The sequence below is a fragment of the Populus trichocarpa genome, chromosome 12 (assembly GCF_000002775.5).
Source record: "Populus trichocarpa isolate Nisqually-1 chromosome 12, P.trichocarpa_v4.1, whole genome shotgun sequence".
In the NCBI taxonomy this organism is placed as follows: Eukaryota; Viridiplantae; Streptophyta; class Magnoliopsida; order Malpighiales; family Salicaceae; genus Populus; species Populus trichocarpa.
This window is the reverse complement of record NC_037296.2, coordinates 792,193-813,281: the sequence shown is the minus strand read 5'-3', so window position 1 is coordinate 813,281 and position 21,089 is coordinate 792,193. Positions and strand designations below refer to the sequence as shown.

At 30.7% G+C, this 21,089-nt stretch overlaps 1 protein-coding gene across 1 annotated transcript; it reads right to left on the bottom strand.

Moving 5' to 3' along the window:
- Window positions 1–1,015: 1,015 nt before the first annotated feature.
- Window positions 1,016–2,885, bottom strand: LOC7485212 (ethylene-responsive transcription factor CRF4). Its single transcript, XM_052445776.1, has one exon. It carries the CDS (start codon window positions 2,368–2,370, stop codon window positions 1,273–1,275), a length of 1,098 nt encoding a protein of 365 aa, XP_052301736.1. The 5' UTR covers window positions 2,371–2,885; the 3' UTR covers window positions 1,016–1,272.
- Between the last annotated feature and the right edge of the window lie 18,204 nt (window positions 2,886–21,089).

Genomic DNA, 21,089 nt, shown 5'->3' with positions numbered 1-21,089 from the left:
GTGAAAAATGCCTTATAACGACAATAAATTCTTAGAATTTTCTTGATACCAATGAGTTAGCAATTCTTAGATGTCACTTTCATTCTCTCTCTAGTTTACAAAAAGTAGGAGAAAAAAAAAACATGCTTTTCCATAGAAGTGCTTTCTACTCCCTTTGAAATTTAAAGTTTTTCTATTGCAGATTTAGGTATTGTTTTGTATTGTAGTAGGAGATAATTTTTAAAATATTTTTTATTTTTTAAAATTTATTTTTAATATTAATATATTAAAACAATTTAAAAATATATATAAAAAATTAATTTAAAGTAAAAAAACAAGATCACGCCACAATAATAAACAAAGACTTACTTTTCTACCCTTACTTCGTTAAGAGAGTTAGTATTTTATTCTTAGTTCATTTAGATTTGTTTGGAAATATGGTGCGGTGTGATTGAAATTGTAGTTAACTCTAATCACAATTTTATCCTTCATAGTATTTATGGATTTTACTAAAAAAAAAAATCTAAATTATAAAAACTATCACAGTATAAAATAATTTCCCACCGATTCAGCCCTGCCTTTTAAACCTATAATCAATAGCGAACAGAGGCACCCTGTTTTTGGTCCACATTTTTCACATCCCACTTTCCGATTATGAGCTATACCTGGGCTTTTCAAGACAAATTAGTCCACATTTTGCGCTCCCCTTCCTATTATTAGCAGCTATGCCTAGGCTTAGGCTTGTGCAAGACAATTAGCTTAATAACAAATTATCACACCATCACAATTAGCTAATAACAGCCATTAAGAAAGGATTAGCTAAGTATTATTATTTCCTCGGGTGCACAAATAGGGAGATGAAATTAGAAGAAAATCCAAGCATTCTCGATTTCACACATACGAGAGGCGGCAACGCCTTGACTCGGTCGACCGGCCACACAAGCGCAAATTATGCCAGGTCGGGTGGTGCGGCAAAAAGAATGACACTTTGGCAGCAGCATAAGATTCAATGACCTCATAAAAGAAAATAAATAAATAGAGAAAATAACTTGTAATTCTCCATTACTAATCCAAGTTTTACACACTAAAACAGCCTAATTATTTTCTTAATAGAGCACAAAATCTTTGGAAGACTTTACTCAAAATCCTCCCGTAATTTTAACGGAGGTATTTAAACAAATAAATAAAATACTATTGCTATTACTAATTAACTCCAAAACTGGGCGAAAACTCAGTTACCATCGGTACAAAATTTCCCGTGAAATGGCCAGTAATTAAACGGCAGCAAGCCCATCAAAGTGCTGTAAGAGGTTCTGAGTTTAAGAAATGGAAAAAATCATCATCCTCTTGGCAAACCGATGGTAATGAAGTAAAATCTTGAAGTGGGTCAAGAAATATGTCGCCAAAATCTTGATCACACATAATACTCTCTTGGAAAATTGATGTTGCTGTCGTCGTCGTCGCTATAACTTGATCGTCAAAGAGGGTTGGCCCTGATGTTCCAAAATTGAAAAAATCATCAAGAAATGGCGAGTCCAGTGGTAAATAATCAGACAAATTGCTCTCGCCGAAGGCTTCTTCATTGTCTTGATGCTTTGGCTCCATTTTAGCTTCTTGGAAAGGTTGAGACGGTGGTTTGTGTGATTCAGCCGAAGGTAGTCTGAAAGTGAGCACAGATTTTGGAGATGACAGACTGTGAGACTCGTCAGCAGATTCATAGCCGGAGCCAGATACTGTTTCCACGTTAATCTCTGGCTTCTTTTCTTCTGATTCCTCCACTGGACTACTTTTCTCTTCTTCTTGATCCTCCTCCCTACTAGGTGGTGTGGTGAAATTTGTTAAAGCATCTGGCCCTCGAAGCTTGATGGCAGCATTATCATACACTCTTGCAGCCTCCTCAGCGGTGTCGTAAGTCCCTAGCCATAACCGCACACGTCTAGCAGGATCTCTGATCTCTGCAGCCCATTTACCCCAGGGCCTTTGCCGAACGCCACGGAACTTTCTGCCATTGGTGGTTGATTGGGCAGTAAGTCTTTTCGCTGGCTTTTGAGGGATATCACCAACACTTCTTTTCCGGTTTTTGGCAATAGTAGTAGCAATGACATTGGTTTCTTTGCAGAAAGCTGCCGGTTGGATGTTGATCTCGCTCACATATCTTTTCACTCTTTGCCGGCCAAACAACTCTCCCTCTTCGTCACTGGAGGAGTCAGTGGCGTCATGGTCGGTGACTGTCACTCTAACAAGCCTTGGTGCCGGGTTTGAGGGTTCCGGTGAGCGGCATCGGTCATCGGAGTGTACCATATTAGGCTTTAAGGGTTGTTTAGTGAATTTTTTTGTAACTTTTTTGTGCTCAGTGTACTTTATGGGACATAGGATACTTTGGTCTATCATATTTTCTGGGATTTTCTTTTTCCTTCTAATTAATTCCTCCAAAAGCTCCCTACTTGCATAGAGAGAGAACAAAACTGTGAAGGAGAAGATTGCTAGTTGTGAAGAGATAAACGAAAGACAAGGATGACTCAGAAATCTGTCAAAAAAAAAGACCAGACACCCTTAAAATCTTGAATCTTGAACCTTTCGAGAGAGACTTGAAGGGATTGAGTGTTTATAAATCAATAAAGGATTACCAAAAAGGAAATAACCAAAATCTCTTAGGAAAATCAGAATAGGAAAATCGACGGATGATTTTGATTTCTTTCTAGTTGTAAGATTTCACTCTTTCTCTCCAACCTTCCACACAAGAGAGGAAAGGAAAAAAACTGAATCTAAATCTTCACTCTTTCTTGTCAAAAACTGAATCTTTATGAGAGGACAGAGAAGGGTGAGAGGCCTAAAGTCTTTCGAGAGAGGAAGTGGGTTTTGAGTTTCAGTAAAAGACCAGGAAGAAGCAGAGTTTTAGCTGGTGTCTATCGCTGTTTTATAGCGCATCCCTACAGCCGATTTTGGAAATTTCTCCATATTAAAATATTTAAAATTTCCTATTTTTTTTATTTTTATTTTTAATTGAGGTATTGATTAGTTAGGGGCAAGTCATGTCAATATTCAATACCGGTGTGGAAGTGCCATAAGGTTGCCGTAAAACGACACGCCACATCCCGATGACAGTGTGTGATTTTGACGCGTGGTGTTGTGGGGCCACGTTGGTGCTAGGCCCGATTAGAGACGTTGATTAGTTGCTGACTCAGGGGGTGTGAGTCCTGTCTCGCTAGTGTGATGGCAGTCACGTGAGGCCCAGGATACCGGGTCGGTTTAATTTTGGTTTTTGGTCAAAATTGTTTTACATAATTAGAAAACAGACATCACTTCTTTGACTATTTTAGAAAAAGGTATTGTTTTGTAATTGACGTTTTGTTCCCCTAATTAGACTTCTAATTACAAGAAAAAATCTTTCGCAAATATTTGATTATTTAATATTTATCTTTCATTGGATTTGGCTGAGGTAACCGCATATTGTGAGTTCTAACTGCCTATTGGATCAAATATTCAACATTATATTTATATAAATAAATTAATTAATTATTAAGAGACATATCTTAAGAGATTTGTTTTAAAGTCTTTTCTTTTTTTATGTTTCTCCAACCGGCAGATGTTCTTCATTGTTAACACAATTTCTTTCTGGTTTAGACCTCTCATCAAAGAGAAATTACATGTTTTTTTATTATTTTAAATTAATTGATTTATATCTTGTTAATTTCCAACATAAGGTGGGTCCATTTTATGCACACAAAATAAAATACAACTTATAAAATCAAAATATTAATATTTTTTTTTAATTCGTGTAAATTATATTTGGTTAGTGTTTTAGAAAAAAAATAGATAAAGAAGAAAAGAAACGTGCCTATCACAATTTTTGAAAAGAATTTAAAAAAGAAATTACATGAATAAATATCCTATTTATTCTTATTATCTTCATATTTTATATTATAAAATGATGACCAAACGTTATCCTATGTTACGTTATTTTTTAACACAATAATAGGACTATTCCTTTTTTATTTATTTTATGAATATGATGATTTGATGTTAATGATATGAAACGATGCTAATTAATTTAATCATTAAACTAAGGACAAAAAACGCCAAAAAACACTAGTGAAATCTAAGAAAATATTGCAGCCACAATTAGTTGTGGTGTTACCATGAAGCACGTGTGACGGTGGTCTGGTAAACAGAGAGGATTGTTGAAAATATTTGGATTCTTATTTTTTATTTTTTATTTTTTATTTTTTATTTTTATTTTTTAAAATTAATATTTTTTTTGAGTATTTTTAGATTATTTTAATTTTCTAATTTCAATAATAATTTTTTTAAAAAAAAAAAAAATATTATTTTGATATATTTCTAAATTTTAGAATAATGATAAAACTTGTTTTTAAAACTATGTTTTACTTAAGAAATTATAATTTTTATTTTTAATATCCGCAAATTAAAAAAATCAAAATATATATAAAAACACTTAATTAAAAATTAAAAAAATCAACTTTTTTTTTATAAAAAAAATCAATCCAATCAAACACATTATGTATTGCACTGGCTTACAGGAGGTGGGTTAATAATTTTTTACCTTTAAAAAAGTTTCAAGTTGAATTATTTTTTCTTTTGTTTTTAGATTTTCAATTTTTTTACTTTTTTACAGCCAGAACTAACGTGGCAGGCAACCTAGAATTCGCCGCCTTTTATAAATTCTGCTTTGTACGTCTCTGGGCCTTTTTCTCCTCTTCCTGTTTGCACAACCGAGATATGCTTGTTTCACTTTCTCTTATATATCGTGTCCATCACGCGCCTTTATAAAATAGTTAATCTCAGTATTTATTTCTTTTAATCTCTTAAATGGAAATTACTTGCAGCAAAAGAAAACAAGATGAATTTTTAAGAATAAATCTATTAAATATTGGATTTGGATAAAATACTTATTTCCAAATTTTGATAACTTTAAGTGGGAAATCCTTAAACCTGTTTTTTTCTTTTATTTTTTATTTATAGAGTAAGGGATTATTTTCAATAAACCAAAATTAAAACTATCAAAACAAAAACAATAATCTATAATAATTTTTTAAAATTAATTTTATAAAACACTAGATATTCTAGTCTTATAACTTTACTAAATTCTTAATTTGAATATGATTGTGTATTAACTGTTATTTTATTTTTGATATCTTTTTGTATTCTTATGGATCCATCGGTGTTCCATGTATTGGAAATTTTTTTAGTCATTACAATATATATATATATATATATATATATATATATATAATTTTTCTTTTCTAAAAAAACCAACATATTTTCTAAAATTAGATGTGTTTTCTTTTTATTTTTTCAAAAATAAAACGATGAGCACTAATTAACCGGGAAAAAACATAAAAAAAAATATAATACATAAAAAATAACTAGTGACATCTTATTAGTTATTTTCCACGATATACTTTAAAGAAAAAACATATATAAATAACTAATATCATATCATTAATTACTCTCACGATAGAATTTCTTTAAAAAAATATACAGTAAGCTCTTTTAGAGAAACTATTCCTACCAAATTCATAAGTGTTGGAAGAAAATCATTTCAAGCTCTTAACATGAATTGTGATGATAATTGAGAAGATTTTCAGATTCTTTTTCTATCCCTTTCAATTCAAGGATATGGGAAAGTGGTAGGTGGGTGGAACTTGAAGGTCAAAGGTTTAAATCGATCATCATGATGTGCTTGGACTTACCCTACAAGGAGCACATGCTCTGTTCTAGCCGAGTTGATCTTCTTGGTGGTATTATTCCCATTTACACGACCTTCATTCAAACCTTTCATTCCTCTTTCTGGTTTGTGATTGGACAAATTATTTTCTCTGCAATTTCTTCGTTGGGTTCAAGATTTTTTGGCCACCTTGAACTCTTGATAATCATGCAGCAACATGAACTGGGAATTTCAGATTTAAAATCTGTTGTCAACAGTAGAATTGAAGGAAGTTTCCTTTCCTTTGTAATTGGCGCAATTTATGGTTCCTTTTTTTCTCTTGGAATAAGCTCCTTGCGTTTCCTCAATTATTATTTTTTTTTGTTTAACTTACACCTCTTTGCTCTAATTTTGTGTGATTTTTTAATATTTTTTTCATCTTTATAATTGAAAAAAAGAAGAAGGATTTGAAAGATTTTCCATGCACAGAAAAGCTAAAATGGTTACGAGTTGAGAGGTGGTGTTTAAGAATATGGTAACGGTTAGTTTTTTAAGTGCTTTTAATTTATTTGGAAATGAATCAAAATAAATTTTTTAATTTTTTAAAATTATTTTTGATATCAATATATTAAAATAAAAAAAACATTTAAAAAATTAATTTTTTAAAAAATAATTCGTTTTTTTTTAAAAAGCCATTTGGAATGCAATTCCAAACGGCGTCGAAGAATAGGCAATTTCATGCAACTAAAAAATTCATTTTGGTGCGTTCAACCTTAATCTTTAGAGCCTGTTTATTTTGTGTTTCAAAAACGCTTTTGAAAAAAATTAATTTTTTTTAATTTTTTTCTTTGCTTCAAATTAATATTTTTTTTTTGTGTTTTTCATATCATATACTGATACCAAAAGTAAATTTAAAAAAATAAAAAAATATATTATTTCAATACATTTCTAAATAAAAAATAACCGCTGCTACAATAACAACCTAATTTCTTAATCTATTAAGGTTATAATTTTCATAATCATGTCATTTACCGAATTAATTAGCTCTTTCCATTTGTCGGATCATTAGCAATCAGCAAGTGATCTGCTCTAATACATGTCCGGTTAGTGCCATCATTTTGTCACCATATCGAATCTCCATTTTAAGAGCTCCAATGACCAAGGAGGTGACCCAGATTATATTGCCAAAAGAAAAATGATAAAATTCACGATATTTTCTTGGCTACAGTATTGAGGATTTCATAAAAATTGCTTTTGACTCTTGAGATAAACACCGCAAAACCAAAAACAAATTATTTTTCAAGATCAGTTTGGACACCAAAAAAAAAAAAAAAAATTGAAAAATAATAGCCATAGTCCGGCGTAAATTTGTTGTTTAACTTGAGATTATACACTATGTCAAACAAAGAAGCCGACTATTTTTGTTTCTTTTTAACCTAATTAAGAATGGCTTGAACCCTACCTTACAATTTCAGCCACGTTTAAGAACCTCACAATTTTAATTAATTCAATGCTATGAATAACGATTACTCAATTAATTGGTACCACAAGAATGTGACACATAAGAAAACAATACAAAAAAAATCTGCAAATACAGGCAAAACTCTAAATCAAAATTTTATTCTATAATTTTTGCTCTTAGGGTAATATTCTATGTTTCCAATAGGTTTATAACTTTTTAAATGAACCTCAACAAATTATAAAAAACCTCAAAAAAAAAAAACAAAAAAAATTCTAAACAAATCAGGAAATACAAAAATAAAGAGAAAAATAACAAAATTGACACGAATATCACTTTCATGATCTAATTTGAAGGTATTTTAGATCTCAGCTAATTATACTAAACTAACCCTTTATGAAATTAAACATTTAAAACCTCAACAAATTATAAAAAATCTCAAAAAAAATACAAAAAAAAATAGAAATTCCAAATAAATCAGGAAATACAAAAATAAAGAAAAAAATAACAAAATTAACACGAATATAACTTTCATGATCTAATTTGAAAGTATTTTAGATCTCGGCTGGTTATACTAAACTAACCCTTCATGAAATTAAACATTTAAAACCTCATAATAAAATTTAAACTATTTAATAATAATCGGATTGAAAGGTATGGGGTTTTTTTATAGAGTCGAGCATTTTGCACCACATAGATTTATTTCGAGTGCTTAACTTAGTCATATTGGTCATAAATATTCTTGTAAGGATATCCATCTAGTTGAATTATGACAAATTCATAATTGAACGATCAAAATCACTTGTATTAGAATAATTATACATAATGTGACTGCCTGACCCTTTTATCCATAGGTTAAACTATGCATGCATATATCTTAATTTGTTCCTGTGGTGGTCAATGATTGGTTGTTAAGCCCTCGCGATCACAGGTTGGTAACAATATTACCAAATTTGAACAGAGAAAATTGCCGAATTGGAGGAAAGTTTTTTTGGTTTATGCATCACCTGCATATGCTTAGACATATGTGGCTTGAACCATTGCAAGCTGCTGCTGCTGCTTCTTCTTCTTCTTCTTCTTCTTCTTCTTCTTTCAGTTTTCCTATGCAATTGTGAACATTTTTAGCCAATCATTGCACAGCTACATGTCATCACGCGTATAGCAAGCCTGCATGAATAATTGGAAGCCTGTCACAAATAAAACTAAAACTCCATAGTAGTGTTTTGCTGTGGATTCTACACAGTAAAATCCAATGATTGAAGAGTCCTTTGATTCCCAAAAAAAATATAAAAAAATCAACACACATTAAAAAAAAAAAAATCGTATTTTTACATATTTATTGCACAATATAATTACTCTCGTACCTTTCAAAAAAACAACATAACTAATGTTTGAAAGGTGTTTTTGGATTTTTATATTTTTTATATAGTGCAATTACTGTATAACCCCTGGAGTTAACTATTTTTTTTTGCCTAAGATCAAGGGGTACTTTTGATCTTTTAACCTCGGTTTTCTTGCAATTATCTCATGGGATTAAGGGTATTCTAATCTTTTTATAATAAAAAAAAATGATTAGCGCATGCTCTACAAGTGGGAGACACTCGCTCTCCATGGACGGCGCATGCGGCACCTCCCAGTGATCGTCGATAGCCTTCCGGGGCGGTGTCCAAAGTAGCACGCCACCCTCAAAATGGTGAGGTGGTGCGTGTCGGCATCCATGGCACGGATGAGCTCCGACAATAATTTTTCTTCCCCCCATCTTTTCTCTTTCATCCACCTCAATAGGCGTGCTGGCCTTATAAAATTGCAAAGTGGTCCTCAATCTTTTAATTATATCGAACTTGAATTATTTGTTTTTCAATTCTATCCCTCGACATTTTATTTTTTATATTTTTTATCAAATTTGATCCTCATTCTTTTGATTCTTATTTATTTTGCTTTTAATCTTTTTCTGATTAGATTTTATTTTTTTATTTAATCCTTAATCATTTGATTTTAATTCTTTTTTTTTTAATTTGATCCTCATTTGTATGATTGAAATTCCTTTTATTTTGAGTTCTCTTATTGATTAATTGTTTTGTCACAATTTCATATCTCATTGTTTAATTTCATTGAATTTTCATATCATACTTGATACTTATTTTTTTATCATGGTTTTAAAACTCAGCCCGAGAGTCGACCCCTGTCATATCCCGGGTCACGAGTTGGGTTGAATAACCAGGGTTACTAGGTTCAATTAGATTTTTTATTGTGCGGGAATTAAAAATGACATTATTTTGATAAAAAAAATAATAGAAAAAAAAAATCAACCAGTGTTGACATGATTTTCCCCTAGCCGATCGCTTAATTTTTTATTCAACTAAAAAGTAAAAATAGTATTATTTTGATAAAATAAAATAATGAAGAAAAAATTCAATTATGATCATCTTTCTTTTGATTGGTCTTTCTTTGTTTTGATTTTTTTTTTATTGTTTCTTTTTCATTGAGTTTCGTCATTTTCCATTAGATTTTGTTTTGTTTTTATATTAAATATGACACTCATTCTCTTGATTTTTTTTTATTATTTTCTTGGTTTTTTTCTTTCAATTTTACCCCTTGATATTTTATTTCATTTTCTTTCCATATTTAGTTCTCGTTTTTTTTTAATTGCTCATTTTTTATTATTTTTTAATTTGTTTTTTCTTTCAAATTTACCCCTCGACATTTTATTTTATTTTATTATTCAAATTTGGTTATCATTCTTTTAATTGCTCTTTTTTATCCCTTTATTTTATTTTATTTTATTTTTCGATTAAGTCTCTCATTGGTTTTATACCAGATTTGGCCCTCATTATTTTGATTGCTATTTGTTTTCTTTTTAATTTTTTGATGGTTAAGAATTTTGTTCAAGATTTTTTTTTCTTCTGTATGGTCATCTCGGTCTCATGATTAAAGTTATTAGTTTCGAAAATTAGCTCGATTTAACTTTGGTTTTTCTTTTTTATTTCATCCTTTAACTTTAGACTATTGGGTATTGAGCTTTTTATATTTTTTTCTTTTTCCTTCCACTGAATTATAAATTAATCAAGTTAATCCGAATTTACTCAATTTATTACTTTTTTTTCTTCTGAAATCTAGTATGTCACTAATTATAGGAAGAAGGTGAGTTCACATGATGATGATGCTGTTCTGTACTTGTTATTTCGCCACATGAATTCTCTGTTCTTTGGAACACTAACACATGGGATTTTTTTTAGGTTTCATAACTTAATTATAGCTATATTTGTGGTTTGGATTATTAAGTGTTTGTTAATTTAAAACATGTAATCACGAGGGACTTCCGTCTTAAAAAATCATAAAGGAGTGTTATTTTTAGGTTAATGTTACGAGTAAAATTAAAGAGTTCCACCTCAAATTTTTTTTTTTTAAATCAAAACTATATTATTTAGATAAAAAAAATTAATAAGTTAATGGTCAAGTTTTAACCCAATCATGCCAAAATTTTAAAACTATATTATTTTTAGGTTAATGTTAATTTTTTTTAGGGAATTTGAACCCCTTTATATATATATATATATATATATATAAAGGATATAATATTTAATAAGCTGCGGGTTATCAAAATCAAGGACGATAATATGACAAGTTGGCAACAGAATGCATGGTTAAGCTGTAGAGTTTTAACCTATGCTGTTGAACAGTTATTCTTCATTTGCGTTTATGGTTGTCTTCTAGGACAACATATGTTCATTTAAATACAAGGAGGTTTTTGTGATTAATTATCCAGTTAATTAATTAAGTAGTTTGTACGCTAATTTGGTCTCTCCTAAGATTAAACCTAGTAGTATATTACAAGTTACAACTATAATAAATTAATTCCTGGTAGAGTCAGAAAAGTCACCAAGAGTATTATTTTGCAAAAACAAACAAATAAACCTTAATTATTTGAAGATGATTGTACTCGCTTAATCAGCCATTAATTTTCTTAATTACCATATGAATCAATGCTCAGCACCTGAGATGAAATATTGGCCGGTGGAACCCGGCCGATTCATTTATCATCAAGATTAATTTAGAAGAAGAACAATAAATTAGGGATAATTAGGTCTTAATTTGTTAATTTAAGGATCCCATGTTTTAGAAAGTGATAACCATATGGATCAGTGAAAGACAAGCATCAAAGTTGAGCAAGTTCTTGGACATTGGCCCTACATTGAGCCAAGTGAACCATGAGCAAAAGACAGCTAAGGAAGTACACCAAGTTCGACAAATCACCAAGTGGTCTGCCGAGTTTTTTATACACAACAATCTGCTTAGAGGTTTGTTCGGATTCTCTAACACTCACAGGCATCGACTCCTTCACTCATCTTCTTTTTTTTTTTATTTTTTTTTATTGGGCAAGGGAAAAGGAAATATCAAATTGTTCTTGTTAGTATGTATATATTTGTTAAAACAAAAATATCTATCCAGGATACAAGTCAATGAGCACCAAGCCCAAGATCCTTGCTTGGTGCTCCATACTCTAGTCATTAGTCTCTAATTAATCATCCACTTAATCATGAATAAGTTAATCAACTCCAAGCCCCTAGAAGCCCTAAATTCGAGAGTGACCGGCTGCTCATACTCCTTGTGTCTATTTCACAGAAGGAGCTACAGTGCTTGCACAAGCTAGATCCACGATTGTTGATCACCAAACCTTCTTTTACCCCTTTTTTTTTGGAGAGTAAGAGCTTGAATATGTAAAGGGAGAGAAGAAAAGTCTCCATGGGCATGCTTACCACATCCTTGAAGACTTGTATCATCAACCCATGCTTTTGTGTATAAGATGAAATTAAGAAGCTAAGTTTTTTTTTCTTACACGAATTTAAGAGACAATGAACAAATTATGCTTAGACAGGTGGACTTAGAGCGAGGAAAAGACAACACAATCGTCTATTGACAAGAATTCATGAAGCCAAATCTTGTCACGGGATGAACAAGCGGCTAACACCAAGCATTACAAACAAATGCCGAGCTAGACGATAAAAGATCATGCATTAATTTCCTCGAGTCTTTTATCTGCCCCTTGTGATGCAAAACTTCACTCATCATGGCAGTAGACAGGCAACTCGAGAAAATCCACATCGAAACAAGATTTTAACTAGACTTTTTTTTTTTAAAAAAAAAAAAACGATACTAAGAGATATTGATCGCTAGAATATAGGAAATAAAAGATAGGATCTATAATCGTTGTATTTCCTTTTAGAAATCCAAATTTGAAATTCTTTTATGATAGGAAAAAAATTAAATTTGAAATAATCAAAATTTGAAATTCTTTTCTGATAGGACACAAATTAAATTTGAAATTATCAAAATTAATTCCTCTTTAATTACTAGACTTGAGTTGCAGTACGCGGTAGAACGTAGGAGAACAAAAAATCCTTGTATCAAATGATGGTTTAGTATTGTGTTTTTATCTGTATTTTAAAATTGTGTTTATCTTAAAAAATATTTAATTAATATTTTTAATATTTTCTGATGATTTTGATATATTAATATTTAAAATTTAAAAAAATATTATTTTAATATATTTTTAAACAAAAAATACTTTATACTATAATATCAAACCCAAACCAAATCTTAATCCCCATGTTTCTCCGATTAAACCCAGAATTAATATAAAATAATAATCGTGAAACAAGATCCGCTCTAAAAAATGGGCCACCTCCCACACCCCACAGAAGACGTTGAAGCTTTATCGCCATGTCGGTCTGAAGTTGGTGATTATTATTGCAAACAATATAAGCTCGAAAATCGATGGAACCCAAAAGTAATTTTTCTTAAAAGGAATGGAATCAGAATATTAATTACTAAAGCAGTGAAACAATCTTGAAAGAGAAGCGACTGGTATCTGTCACCATACAAGCTTCTCCTTGAAGCAAGAAATGTTGGTCCTTCCTTTCTCACCTTTCGCAATAATTATGCATGCTTTCCATCTCTGATATTGTATTAATTGAAACTCCATTAATGGCAATACCATCTTAAACAAGAGAGATTAGCCTGATCAGGGATTAATTAATTAATTAATTCATTAATTGATGATCATTCCCATTTTTACAGTTATAAAGGTTAAAAAAAAATCATTCGTGCATGTCAAAAGGTTAAAATAAAGCTAGATATTTGTAGCATGCATGTTAGCAGAAAGAATCAAATGCATGCTGATCTCTTGCTTTTAGGTGATCAAACACTAGATGAGTCAAGATTTCAGTCAAATTCCTGGAGAGTTTCTTCCCTTCTTCTCTACAGAGATAAAAAGATTGTGCCTTTTTTTCTTCTTTTTTTTCTGTTTAAAGCTGCAACTTTATGGCTAGTTAAAAGAATGGAAGAACCAAGATCCATCCCTGCTTGTTGTGTGTGGTGAACATATAAATAAATCTAGATGAATATATATATTTTGTTCAAGAATCGTGGTGCTAGAAACGGCAAAAAAAAGCTTTTTTAAGGCATTTTCTCATATAATAAAAAGGTTTTGAATTTTAAAAAGTATTAAAGAACTAAAGTATGTAAATTAACAATCGATCTTAGCTCATCTCTAACATTTTCACTTTCATGATTCAGAACAGTCAAAAGTGAAGCTCACGTGCTATTCTTTCTTGGTTTTGAGTAACCATGAAGGCGAAAGAAAAAATAAAGCACAAAAACTCCAAAATATAATATCCCCACGCTGCAAGATCATACGTGGGAGCATCGTGTTCTTAAAATTAAGATATATATGAGTATTGGAGACTATCAATATGCATGTTCATGTATAGAACATTTACAAAATTCAGTGCACAAAATTAAATTAATCCACCGATACAACCCCTCTTTACACTCATATATTTTTTTAGCTCGTTTAATCTCAAGTTTTCACTAATCTATGCATGATATTATCTAAGAGATTGGGATTATTTAAGTTAGCCCTTGGACAGAGAAATTATGTATTGTTTAATTTGGTTAAGTTTGAAGTAGGATCGATGTGTTTATGAGAAGTATTTTTTATAGCCATTTTTTAAAAATGAAATATGAGATTATAATATAAAAAGTAAGTTTATGTCGTGATTTTACTATATAATTTAAACTTTTCTATTATAATATTATTTTTTGGTATATTATTAAAACTTTAATCATCGAATAAAATTTAAAAAATATGTGTTAATTTTTCAAATTGTATTATTAAATTAGGTAATTTGATGAATCAACTCACAATTTAATTAATTCGATTATTTTTTTTTATATATAAATTTTTTTAAAATAATATTTTTTTAATTTTATTTTAAATTTTAAAATAATGAATCTAACTAGGTTTGATAACTTTTGTCATTTACATCTAACTTTAGTACAAAATCATAAAAATCTCACCTTACCTAACAGTCTCACACCTTCATCCAATTAAGAGCGTGGTTGGGAGATTTTTACTTTTATTTTTTAAAATTGTTTTTAGCTTGAAAAGGTGCTAAATTAAAAAAAAAAATAGTATTTTTTTATGATTTTGATATGCCAATATTAAAAACAAAAAAATAAAAATATTTATTTTAATACATATTAAAAAAATATTAAAAAAAATACACTGAATTATAATATCAAATACACCGTAAAATACAAGAATTGAGAAGTTTGTGTGGGGGGTTTTGTCCCGAGAATTGATAACAATAGGAGAATCGACTGACACTTGAACAACCGGTGACCGACACTGTTCACGCCCTCTTTAAGAGACCGTGGAGAGGCCTGCCCATGTGGGGTGATGTGGCTTGAGTTTTTTGAACTACGAAGTGCAAATGTAATCCACTATTTTAATAATTATTTATTTATTTATTTTTACCTTATAGAAATTAATTAAAAGATATTATTGTTTTCATGTGGGTACTTCTACTTGCATATATGCATTTGTACAGTTGCACTTTATGGTCATTGGCTAGGGCTCATCTAAAATTCAGGGATCTGTAGAAAGCAACTATTTGGGTCTCAATTTGAGGGGTTTGGTAGTTGGTTTAGGTGCATGCATCTTCTCTTATTTCTTATTTTTCTTGGTTTTAATAAACATTATATTTACAAATGTATTGACGAGAAAATATTTTTTAAAACTTTAATCTTGAATAAATAATAAGGATATGTTTAGTTAGTATTATAAAACAGAAAAGAAAAATACAGAAAGAACATAAACGTGTTTAGTTGAAAGAATGAAAATAAATACATAAAAAATATAAAAGTGTTTAGTTTAAAAGATAAAGATAAAATATAAATATAAAATAAATTTATAAGTAAACTATAAAGCGTAGAGACAAGAGACATTATCTTCTACCTTGAAATAGTAATTAGTTAATGTTTTTTTTTTTTAATTTTAATTACACCAATTAAGTGATTAGGGAATAAATGTGGGTTGGGTAATAATGGTTGATTTAGATATCCAAAAAGCCCTAAAAATGGGGAATGGTTGCATTGGTTGAGAGAGTCCACATGCTCCATTTTTTTAATAATGTTTCGAGCTTCTATTTTTGTCGGGAGATGTTTTCTTAAATTTGTTCATGAGATTTAGTCTCAAAGACAACCTAATTTCTTTAATATGAATTATGTTTTGCCTTTTCTACTTACTAACTACACCCACTCACGTTCCTAAACAATGAACTAATTCCAGAAGATCAATCACAATTATATTAACAAACTGATCTCTTCTTGTGCCACAACTTGTTTTTGGTAATCTACAGATTAATTACCTCCTAATCTCATTTTTAAATGAGACTTGAAGATCTTAATTGGGTCCATGTGAAAATGTTATGGCTTGCTTTAGAGCCTCTCACACTACTCTAGCTACAATTAAGTTAACAAGGTGGCTTAATCTAATAATTAGCATTGTATTAATTATAAGCCATAAAGTTCTGTTCAATGAACATTCTGAAAACCTTTAGACAATAATTAGTGACTGATTACTCACCTGAATTAACCCCAGTTAGCATCTAAATTAAGGGTTATAAGCAGCTAGCCAGAGAATTGAGTTCACAAGCTGCCATGTAAATTAATATTCCCGCATCCAAAAACATTTTTAGTGGGATGTTAGCTTGTGATTTTCAGCTTTGTGCCTTGTCTTCACTGGAGAAAAATCCCTCAAGTGCATGGAAGCTCAGATACCTCTTCTAGTTTTCTATTCTTTTTGTCCCTTGAACTCAGATTTGGCTAAAAATATATTCAATGAAGCCAGATTTCAGGGACCATGCTCTCTCCCACTCGTGGGCACGACCTATGAGCAGGAATTATTTTAATCCTCTCAGGCTAGCTAGAGTTGGACTTCAGACTTAGATTTTTCCACTTGGGTAAAGTCTAGAGATTTGACACGTATTATAATTTGAAGGCATGCAAACATATAATAAACGACATGGGTCACCATATCCTACGGAATTTAACTAGCTAGTGTTATTTAATTAAGATTTTTTTTTAAAAAAAAAAACCCTAAAGGTGGAGGGGCTGGTCTTTATGGGGAACAAGAAGATGTGATAGTTATTAATTGGTTTTTGAATTCCCAAGCATGGTTTTTTCAGCTCATAGCTTTTTGGACTTCCTGATAAAACCATAACTTCTAGCTGACATGGGTACGTTATAGAGTTGATATGGTATTAAATTAATTTAATTTTTGTAAGGAATATGTGTGGTTAATTTATTTTTTATATTATTTCTCATTTTCTTTTTGTTTTTTTATAAGATTCCATGGCATATATATGCCAATATCTCAAGGCATGATATATTCAAGCTCGTAACCAGGGAATTAACTTGAAGTGGGCTTAAAATAAAAACAATTGAATACATGATTTAGTGAGTTAATATTGAATTTGATTAAAGAAAACAGCTAAACACCCATTATTCATTAATTATATACTCCCAATATTTCCAAAAATATGAAAATATTTGGTGCTGATGTGCTTGTACAGCGAAGGAACACCCAACTTGCAATTCCATCGTAATTAATTAGAAGCCAGAACTTGCCCTTGGCTTCCGATATCATCCAGTTATTAATACAAGGACAAGAATCATAAATACACTCTTTGAAAATTTTCTGCATTAATGTCTCAGATGATCTAAGCTCACTTGTAATTAACTCGATGTAGTTTACTCGAGATCACGTAGGCGTTTGTTCTAAAAAAAAACATATTGACTTTGTTAAAGTTTAAGTATAGTTGTCTGAATTAATTAATTTAGGGTTTGACTCCGAAAATATTTCGGATCACTAAATTATTGAGTTAATTTATTAGTTATCAGATTAATCTAGATTAGTAGTTTTTTTTAAAAAAAACTTTTTAATATTAACCAGATAAATTTAGATCGGATTTGACTATATCAACTAGGTTTGATTTGGTTAATATCATTTTCAATTCAAATTAAAATACATAGAAGATCAAGCTCTTATTTTTTGGTTTTTGAAGCCATTAATTGGGTTGAGTTTAATTACTGTTTCTCTAAATTTGATTTGGTTAATATTATTTTCAATTCAAATTAAAATACAGATAAGAAAATTAAGCTCTGATTTTCTGGTTTTTGAAGCTATTGAATTGGGTTGAGTTTAATTACTATTTTTTAAATTTGATTTGGTTAATATCATTTTCAATTCAGAAGATTGATCTAGCTCTGAATTTTTTTTTGGTTTTTGAAGCCAACCTATTGAATTGAATTGGGTTGAGTTTAATTACTACTTCTCTAAGTGCTTAAGCTTTGTTAATTATATGTTATGTGAAAGAAGCAATGATCTAATCTACACGCCAGTTTTTCTAATTGGAAGTTAATTATGTTTAGAGTTTTACAATTGCATGGAAAGTGTTAAGAATGCTGAAATAAATATAAAATAAATTCGATCTCAAATAAAAATTTGAGAAAGAAGAAAAATTATTGTTAAATTTAAGAGGGAAAGGAGTGGTTCTTTATTTATATATATACAAATTCAACGTTAGCTGCGCAGATTTAAGAAAGCTTGTAGGACCCTAAGGAGGGATGTGAGGTTAAGTGCCCTTAGACAGGGTTTAATAGCCAAAAAAATGTCATTAATGCTGTCGGTAAGTTTGTCTTTGACTAGAAAAAATTACAATTTTTCTAGAGGCGTGTACTGTTCGGTGAAATGGAAAAATTATTCCACACATCCATTACATTACCTTATATTATATCATATCATACCATATCGTGAAAGATCGTACTTTTTTTTTTAGGATATGGTAGAAAGGACATTACAGTACTGAAGATTTTCTTGAATTATGCAAGCTAAGATTCACTTAATTGATAGTAATTATCGTAAGAAATTACTAATTACTTAATTGTTTATTAGACAAAATCAAAATATAGTGTGTTTGACTTTGTAATAACTTCCGCTGCTGTTGTGTGGGATTTATATAAAACTATAGTGTATGTTATAGTTTATGATTGTGACAAAATACAGACAGTACTACACCGTAAAAAAATAAACACAGCAAAAAGATAAATGTGTGTTTGGTATTGTAATTTTTGCGATTATAATTTAAAAAATAGGCTAAAAAAAATCTATAAATCATAGTTTTTTTTTAAAACAAAGGTTTTAAAATAGAGTTTCTAATGGGATTTGTATAAAATTATAGTGTGTATTAATTAATTAAATATTTTTAAATTTTCTTAACACGGATGGCATTACATAGCAAAATAAAATAAAATAAAATAAAATAGGAGGGGAAAGAGAAATGTTGTAATAAGAAACACATATGCTTCAAAAGTATTAAGTATGATCATCAAGGCTGCCCGATGAGGACCAAGAAGTAAACCAAATGGAGATAGTAACCCTTTACACAACCTTCCTTGATCATTGAACGTTGCAGAAATAAAATTCAAGAGCTGCCTGCTCTGGTGGGTTCATTGGTTTTTATTCACAAATGGCAAACGGCTGGTCCATTTGGCTGTATTGTCCAGCAACTGGCTTGCCTGATTTTGTTCTTGGATCTTCTTGTGGACTGCCCAAATGGCTGGTCCATTGTCAAACATATGCAAAGTCAATGATTTTCTTTCATAACCCCTGCATTAGATTTGAACCCAAGCATCCATGGCAAGAAAAGAAGGAAGCTTTAGCTGAGTGAGTCATAGTACCAGCCCCAGGACCAGACCACGATGATGACGGAGGTCCAGATGAGAGCCAGCCCAAATACATATAAAATGCCTGCTTTTAGAACACTTCAGGCATCTGTTGATGGGCTGGGCGCACCAATGCCATGCAGCTCGCTGCAAAACCTGGACCGGCCTGTTAGGTTTACCCATAATTAATCTAGGATTTTCATCGGTTTTAATCGAAGAAAAAATAAAATAAAAAAAGGATGTGAATAACCCCTCACTTGCCAAGATCAGTGCAACAAAAGTAGGTGAATTTAGTTCAAAACCCTCACTTTCCATCTTTCTAGACAACTCCATTGCCTCATGAAAACCACATCCCACGAACCTAGATATTAGGGGTGTTTAAAAAAACCGATCAACCGAGAAAACCAAAGAAAAATTAACCGAAAAAACCGAACCGAGATAAAAAACTGATCAAACCGATTTTCAAAACCATAAATTCTAACAGGTCCGGTTCGGTTTTGGTTTTAAAACTGAAACCGACAAACCGAACCGGACCAACCAAAAAACCAAAGCTATACAAATTAAGAGGGATATAAATAGTTAAATACTATTCGATTTGAACAAGATTTCGGTCCGGTTCAGTTAATATTTCACTAAATTAATATAACTCGGTTCGGTTGATTTTTTGAGTCTAAACCGAATCGAACCGAACCGTGAACCCTACTAGATATCATTGTATTCCACCAAACCAAATCTCTCTTAATCATTTTATCAAATTGTTGGTTAGCTTCTTCAAGTAACCCACGCATAAAATAAAAATCAACAACAGTAATCCATACTTAGAGAAGAGAAAAAAGACCAATTTCCTAATGCAAATTGGGTTTTGGATTTTGGATATGTGCCTTCCTTTCTTTGATTGATTGCTTGTGTTTTTGTTTAGCCTCCTCCACTCTTTTCCTTTTTTCGCACTTCGTTTTCCAATGCTTCACCTCCCCATCAACAGAGTGCTATAGTGCTTGCTACATGTAGCGAGAGCACAGTTCACAAAGTTCAAATAGAGAATCATTCAAGGAGCCAGAATGTCACGGATGAAAAGGTTAAATTGCAGTTATTCGCTCCGGTAAAGAATATGAACGTGGATGCACCGGCGAGCACTGTTCAACACGTTAGATTAGTGTGAAGTAGCGGGAAGAGAGAGCAGTGGACATGAGGAAAGGAAGGATTAGGGTGGAGTTGTTCTTCATCTCTAGCCATTGTCTCTGTGCTCCGCTCTCTCTCCTTCAATCACTAACGAGATAGAATTTTCACCATTTTTGCTTCACGATTTGTAAATTGCACACATTCTGGTCATATTTAATGGAGGGTTGCTAAAGTAATATTCTTAGGACGTTTTCTTTTTAGGAGATCAAGGCATTACATCGACATTTGTGGTCATGTCTCAGGTCTGAAACTACAGTCCTTTTTCAAAAAAATAAGTTATTTTCTTTATTTTAAATTTATTTTTTTAATATTTTTTTTATCAAATCATTTTCATATACTAATATGAAAAATATTTTTTTAAAAAAAAATTCATTTTAATATATTTCTAAACAAAAAAAACACTTTAAAAAACAAACCAACACCCCTTTCCCATATACCATTAATACTAGTCAATTTGTTGTTGAACCATAGTTATTTTGTTTTCCTGGAATGGGATGCTTGTGCTTACAAAACTATTAATTGACTTCTGTTCTGAAAAGAAAGATTAAGACCCTCACCAACTTCTTGTTGCAAATAATTTGAAATCAGAATCGCAATTAGAATATCATTTATCAAAACTTGTGCAGGGAGTGAGTTAAGAAGTATATTTATCAAAAATCGACTTAAACACATTTTCTGATGTAGTGTGGTCAAGATTAATGTATTAAATTAAATTTAACTTTTGATTAAAACAAA